This window comes from Octopus bimaculoides, chromosome 19, assembly GCF_001194135.2.
Source record: "Octopus bimaculoides isolate UCB-OBI-ISO-001 chromosome 19, ASM119413v2, whole genome shotgun sequence".
In the NCBI taxonomy this organism is placed as follows: domain Eukaryota; kingdom Metazoa; phylum Mollusca; class Cephalopoda; order Octopoda; family Octopodidae; genus Octopus; species Octopus bimaculoides.
In genome coordinates this window covers 26,115,524-26,123,552 of record NC_068999.1, presented here as the reverse complement: position 1 = coordinate 26,123,552, position 8,029 = coordinate 26,115,524, and the positions used below count along the sequence as shown (strand labels likewise).

The 8,029-nt window shown below is 35.9% G+C and overlaps 1 protein-coding gene across 3 annotated transcripts in view; it reads right to left on the bottom strand.

Annotated features, from left to right (window-relative positions):
- The window catches only part of LOC106883273 (protein KRI1 homolog), a 58,862-nt gene that overhangs the window by 5,915 nt on the left and 44,918 nt on the right, over positions 1–8,029 (bottom strand). For all 3 annotated transcript variants that reach the window (XM_014934222.2, XM_014934223.2, XM_014934225.2), the window contains exons 14-15: positions 7,366–7,462; positions 865–995 (exon numbers count right to left, since the gene is read on the bottom strand). In XM_014934222.2, coding sequence (XP_014789708.1) covers positions 865–995; positions 7,366–7,462 — 228 coding nt within the window. The remainder of the gene's footprint in view (positions 1–864; positions 996–7,365; positions 7,463–8,029) is intronic.

Genomic DNA, 8,029 nt, shown 5'->3' with positions numbered 1-8,029 from the left:
CCCCCCGCTACTGACTTGGTCACCTAGGTAACGGAAGCTATCAACTACTTCTAGTTTTTCTCCCTGGAATGTGGCAGAAGTTGTTCTCTGCACATTTTCAGTGTTTATTGTTCCTGAGCATCTGCTACATAGAAAAAACTATCTTGTTATTTAGCCTTCCTTTGATATTGCTGCACCTCTTATGTGTCCATAGCTTACACCGGGTACATCTTATAGAGTTTCTACCTACGCCTTTTCTACAGATTGAGCAGGGCCATCTACCTGAAGGTGTTTGTGGTTTGTCTACCTTTCTACTTATCAGGACTTTGGTTTTAGCTAGATCGACTCTAAGACCCTTCAATTCTAGTCCTTGCTTCCACACCTGAAACTTCTCCTCTAGTTCTGATAGTGACTCAGCAATTAGAGCAAGGTCATCAGCATAGAGGAGATCCCAGAGGCAAACAAGCACTGTAATTTGCTTGAAGCATTGCAATGTGTAAATACAATAAAAGCAATGCTAGGCAAAATATGTAAGGTGATGTTAATAAATAAAACAAAGACTAAATCTTGTATTACTTTACATATGTTGTTCAATGCTTCTATTACATTTCAGAAAATTTCCCTTTATCAAATATAAGATAGAAGATAATCTAAGAGTTAGTTATTAACTTTTATTTTACATTATCACTTGGTAAAATTATGGTGTTTCTGTAATCTGCATAATTATTTTTTAATTATGTAGTTACTTCTTTTTATCTCAAGTGAAAATAAGTTTCCTCATATCCATTTTGTGTAGTAGTGTAAGGAAATGACTCTAGCTTTAAACATATGTTTCAACAAATCATAAAAGAATAATACAATTAATTAAAAGAACAAATGTAAAACCTCATTTGTATCAAGTCCAAAATCATTAGTTGCAACAGAACGGTACTGGAAGCGGCAGGGCAAGTCATCTATCAGATCTTCATAATCCAGTTTATAATACTCATCAAAATATTCTTCAAATGTCATTTCATCTGAAACAAAATTAAAGTGGGAGGAATTGATTAATTTCTCTAATAGTAATAGCAAATGTGAAGCATTGCTTATGGACATACAGTGCACTAGTCCAACCCACGCCAGCATGGACAATGGACATTAAATGATGATGATATATATATATATATATATACACACACACACACTTCGTTTTTTATTTGGTTTGTGTTGAAGCATAATTTTATTTTGTGTCTGGGGAGAATCATTCTGTTTTAATGCCTTATTAATTAACACACTCACTGGTTTGATTTCCACTCATTTACTTATTTATTTTTTCCTAAAATTTTCGTTGCTTCTTGCAACCTCTTTAATAGTTGTCAACAATTATCGAAGAGGTTGCAAGAAGCAATGAAAATTTCAGAGAGGGGAAAAAAAAAAAGAAGTTAATGAGTGGAAATCGAACCAGTGAGTGTGTTAATTAATAAGGCATTAAAACAGAATGATTCTCCCCAGATACAACAAAAAATATATATATCATCATCATCAACATCATATACATGAACACTAGTTCATTATATGTACTAACAGATATGATATAGTCTTCAGGTACCAATAGATGTGATAGAAGCCTCAGAGGAAAAGATGATTATGATACATGCACGTGTGTGTGTATATATAAATATATATACAGGGTATGGTGAATAAACTGTCGTCTAAATTAAGCAAAATGAAAATAACACTGATATCTCATTTTAATAGATATATTTACCAAAATTACATAAAAATATCTTGAAATACTAAAGAGTAAATTTATTCAATAAGATCCCCATTGGTTTCAACCACCAGAAGACTTTGGAATCTTCTGCAACTCTTCTGGACGGTCTCCTTGTTTAAGTTGGTGAATGCAGCCATAATCCTTGCCTTCAGTTCATCTTTGGTGTTACAAGGAGTTTTGTTGGTCTCTAGCTCAACTGCATCCCACACATGATAATCAAGGGAGTTGCAGTCTGGGGAGTTAGGTGGCCAGATGTTAGGGGTTATGTGGTTGCAGAAATTGTCTGACAGCCACGGTGCAGAGTCCTGTTGCCAGACATAGGGTCTTCTAGCAGTCACCCTCTTGACTTAGGGCAGCACTACCCCCTCCAGGCACTTGATGTAGGCCTCCGTGTTGAGTCTGAAGCCATGTGGGAAGATAAATGGAGGCATAACATTGTCATCACTAGTGATCACTCCAAACACCATGATGTTGACTGGATGTTTGATTTTTATCACTCTTGGTACATGTCCTCAGATTGACACCCAGACACTCTGAAATGTTCATATTGGAACTTCTGGCATGAATGCCAAGCAGTACAACATGTTTCAAAATTTCTGGCCGAGTGAATTGCGCCATGGTGCTGTTTTTATCACAGACAGTGCCCAACTGACCCTACTTTACAGTGTAGTTGACAAAATAAAAAAACAAAACAATGCGCATGCGTGAAATTAAGAATATAAAATGTTGACAATTTACCGATTGCACCCTGTATGTATATATATATATATATATATGTATGTATATAGTAGAATATAAAGATAAAATCACATTAGTGCTTTTTATCAGCTAGTCAGTATGCAATAAAAAATTTATAAGTAATTTATGCATTAAATTAATAATTATATATATATGTACATAATTATATTAAGGGGGCAAGGGCATAAAATGACCTAACTCCAACATGCTTGAAAATGCAGAGGCACTCAGATACTACTGAAAATCTCCAAAATATATATGGATTGTTGTCGGCCAAATGTTACTCCTGATCGGAACTACATTTCCTGTGAAGCTATTTTGATAATATATCCATGTTTGTCATGAAAAGATATAAATCTGACTTATCTTTGATCTATACGTGCAAATCTGCTTTGTGCAGGTATGTATAATTATTTGTATTTATATTCCTCGTGTATTGTGTTGAAGGAAAAAAAGCCTGTTTTTATGGCTTTAATCCAGAAATTGGACCCAATTCACAATTAATGTGAAGTCTTTAGGTAAAAGAAAATACAGGAGGATCAGTTAATTATGACTTTATTCAACATATTCCATTCTCAGATTCACAAACTTATTGCAGAGGTCCTTCAGTTTTTCTAAGCCTTGTGAAAGAACTTGGAAGGTTCAGTTTTCAACCAGGCTGTTCATGATACCCTTAAAGCCAGGAACTTTTCAGCACCCCTCATATACATATGCATATATACACAGGGTGTCCCAAAATTATGGCAACCAACTTTTTTCAATTTCGCCTAAGTAAAATATTGCTATATTTCAGGTCCAAGCATTGCAACAGAATGGTAAAGGAAACACAATTATGACACTACCAAATTTATTCAATATAACCACCTCTGTTTTGAATCATAGCCTTAAGTCTAGGTGCGAATGCTTCACGTGGCACACTGCTGTTCTTGTAGGTTTGAAGCCCATTCCTGGCGCTGTTTTGCTTTCAAAGTGTTGAGCCTGAGGAATGCTTGAGATGAACCAAAAAGAAAAATCCAACGGGTTGAGATCAGGGTTTCTTGAGGGCCATATATCCTTGCCTATGAACGATGGGATGTTTTTCTGAATCCAGTGTTGTATCTGTTTGGAGCTGTGGGATGGTGCCAAGTTTTGTTGGAGGCTCCAAGGTGCACCGTGAAAGTGCTCATTCACCCATGGAAGCAGTTCAGCTTCCAGAATGTTGCTAATACTGGGTGTTAATTTTAACACCCCAGAGAACAAAAATAAGGAGAGACCTTCTAGTGGCTGTCACAGCCACCCAAACCATAACTGACTGGATTTTAATGTTGATTTATGAGTCTACCCTTGATAAAACCACATACACTCCAAAGTCAGTCAGTCTGGTGGTTTAGTGTCTGTTTGATGTCAAATTTCTTTTCAATAGTGAACCTCAGGTTGGGCAGCATATTTTCAGCAACCTGACGCAGGACAAAATGACTTCTCTCCAGTCTTATGGCCTTATAAACTTGCGTGAGCTCGTGATGGCAGATCATCTTGTAGGGGTGGGTCCGGAGATCTTCCTTCAGCACTCAATACATAGATGTTTGGCTTATTTTTGCTGTGGCAGCCAGTTTACTGATGGAATGATGAGGATTTCACTGTATCTTTTCTCTGGTACGATTGATAAGCTGGGGATCCATGCACTTCTTTTTTGGCCACGTCCAGGCTGATCAGCAGTGGAACCAGTCTCTTGAAATTTCTTGAGAATTTTCCAGACTTGTTTGGTAAATTTTAAAAGCCTTTTTTCTATAGCTGTATTATTTTTGCCTCCTTTGTGGAGGGTTATGATTGTATTTCAGTTTATAGCCATTATCTAATTTATAAATCTGAATTTATTTAGTCTGAAACAAAAAGGAGACACACTAAGCTTTTATAATGGTGTATAATTTTCATATCTTATCACATTTATTTATACTCATTAAAGCCTGAAACTACATACAATGAAATGGTGAGAAAGGATCTTTGGATGCTGGGTCTCACTGAAAAAATGACAAGCAACTGGGAGAAGTGGCAATTTGCTGTACTTGAGGAGATCCATCAAGCTAAGTAAAATCACTGCCTTCCAGGCTTATCCTTTCAGATGCCAGTGGTACGTAAAAAGCACCCAGCACACTCTGTAAAGTGGTTGGTGTTAGGAAGGGGATCCAACCACAGAAACCATGCAATAACAGATAATCAGAATCTGATCAGCTTGATGTCAAACTGTTCAACCCATGCCATCATGGAAAATGGATGTTAAATGGTGATAATGATGACACATATTGGGTGTATAATTGAAGACAAATGCTGAGATACCACACTGTGGCACTGAATGCAAAGTCATGTGGTTGGGAAGGAAGCCTCTTACCACAAAGCCATGCATGCACTTTGTCAAGTAACATTTACCAAAGTATCAATATATGTAAACTTGTATTTATAGTAGAATCAACAGCTAAGACCTGGCCTTTCATAAATAAAACAATTTGGTTCAGAGTTCACCATAACAAGGTATAGAATAGCCTAATTTGACAAAAGACTACACTTGTCATGCAAGATTGCTTGTGTCAGATGCAAAGTCATATCTAGGATTGGAAGAAATTATTTGGGACAGAACTAATTTTGATTAACTTGGAGGATGAGATAACGATCACTATGGGAATAAGGAGAGTGGGTGATTGTTAAGGACTGATGATATTAAATATCAGTTACATTAATCATAAAATTAACACACAGTACACCTAAAGTAGAATGATGAGAGCTAAGAAAATACTTATAGATGAGGTTAAGGAGAAAATACAAACATGAAATAATGATGGCAATCAATAAACAAGGTAAACTGTACAGTGATACAAACAGTGCATTAATTTCAAATATATGGTGTATATATATATATATATATATATATATATATATATATATGTATATATATATATCATCATCATTGTTTAACGTCCGTTTTCCATGCTGGCATGGGTTGGACAGTTTGACTGGGGACTGGCAAGCCAGTAGGCTGCACCAGGCTACAATCTGATTTGGCAAGGTTTCTTATTTCTTTATTGCCCCACAGGGGGCTAAACATAGAGGGGACAAACAAGGACAGACAAAGGGATTAAGTTGATTACATCGACCCCAGTGCGTAACTGGTACTTAATTTATCAACTCTGAAAGGATGAAAGGCAAAGTCGACCATGGCTGATTTTGAACTCAGAACATAACAACAGACAAAATACCACTAAGCATTTCGCCTGGCGTGCTAACGTTTCTGCCAGCTCACTCGCCTTGTAGAAACCTTGATTTGGCAACGTTTCTACAGCTGGATGCCCTTCCTAACGCCAACCACTCTGAGAGTGTAGTGGATGCTTTTTACATGCCACCAGCACAGGAGCCAGTTGGGGGGTGGGGACTGGCATCGACCACATTCGGATGATGCTACATGCAACTGGCACTGGCATCGACCCACGCTTGAATCGTGCTTATTATGTGCCACCTTATTATATATTTAATTAGAGGATATGTTAACATCATGAAGAGATGGTTTCATCCAAGGAAATACTGGTTCAATACCTAGTATTTTATGGGAATGTATTTCCTTAAAATAATTGGTGTATATAAAAACATATAGTTTATATCCATAGAAGAAAAAGAAATGGAGATTAGGAAGTTAATAATTGTTAATATATAGGTACTTCCTAACTACATGGTTCATATATAGCTTGCTTCCTAACTACATGGTTCTGGGTTCAGTCCCACTGTGTGACACCTTGAGCAAGTGTCTTTTACAACAGCCTTGGGCCAACCAAAGACTTGTTTGTGGATTTGGTAGACAGAAACAGAAAGAAGCTTGTTATATATATGTGTGTTTGTGTTTGTCCCCTGCTACTGCGTGACAATCAGTGTTGGTGTGTTTATGTCCCTGTAACTTAGTACTTCAGCAAATGAGACCAATAGAGTAAATACCAAGCTTATAAAAGATGATAAGACTGATGTTTAATTAGTAATTAACAGATTTTATATAGCAAGATGAAATTGAGGAAAACACTATTGAATTTAAGCTCCACAACAGGCATGGCTGTATACTTAATAAGTTTGCTTCCCAACCACGTTTTTGTGTTCAGTCCTACTGCATTACATCTTGGGTAAGCGTCTTCATAGAAGACGCTTACCCAAGATGTAAAACCTGTCATACGTGTTGAGTATCCCTGTCTTGACAGCGTATGATAGTTGTAAATGAGTGTCACTGTCATACAAACAGTATCATTTGCTTCCATTATTCTGTGCAAATATATCTTTGTAGGAGAAATACTGCCTTGCTTGGAAACAGGTAATGATTTTGTAACAAGAAGGACATAGAAAATCTACCTCAGTTAATGGTTTGGCCGATGACAGCATGGGAACATGGACATTAAAAATAATGATGGTGATGATGTTTCTGAATGTTTTACTTAGATTTTCTATAAACAATCAAAAAGTTGCTTTAAATGTTTGAAGGTTACTTTTAAGATTTCATAAAATTCAAGAGTTGAATCTAGCCATGTGAATATGTTGGAGATTAAATTTTCTCTTTAACGAAGGGTTGTTACTGACTCTCTTCATAACTTAAGATTTGATTAGGTACTTATTTTACTAATTTATTTATTATTTACATGAATGTATATTTTAAGGATTAAAGCAAAGAGGCAGCAAAATGAATAGGTATAAGAATATTTGAGTAAATCCTTCAAGAAATCATATTTATACCAAACATGATATAAACCAATGTAAGTACCTAACACAAAATTCTTGCAAATACCCAGTCACACCAATTTCAACCTGCATATTTAGACCTCACTAACAGCCAAGTTCTCTTAATAATCTACAACTTTAATGAAGAGATATACATAAAACAAATTTAAACTTACCTGGATTAAATTTAGGTTTCTCTTGCTTCTGTTTCTTTTTCTTCTCTCTCTTTCTCTTTTTAGATTTGTGTTGTGTAGGATCATAATCTGCATCCATCTGAAAAGTAGGCAATAGATTCTTACACACACTGACTTTAATTATCTGGCAGATATTGATGATCTAAGATCACTGCTCCTCCTACACAATTATTGTTACATTGATTACATAATACTGAATTTGTGATTAGTCTTTATCCAGACTGACACTCAGATTCTCAGAGTTGCTAGTGTGCAAATTTGTAGCTTTAAACATCAGTCTTATCTCGCTGACATACTACGACGAAATCTCCAAGATGCAGATAAGATAGAGATTTTTATTTATTTACGGCCTCAAACATCTCATACCTTCGTGCTTTAGTTTGCCCTCTATTATTTATCTTGTTTCTCTCCATGAAATTCAATTGAATTCAGTTGTTGTCTTAAATTCATACTTATTCATTTTCTAAGCTTCCTAAATTCATTGCTCTTTTAAAAATTACGATTTATGCATTGTTGTCTCTCAAATATTTAAAATCTACAATTAAGAGCCCTATCTACTCGCTGGCGGTACCTACCCACCCCTACCCATTTTCCTTTATTCAAAAATTCTTATCGCTCCTTAAAATTATGGCTTTTAAGTGTTGAT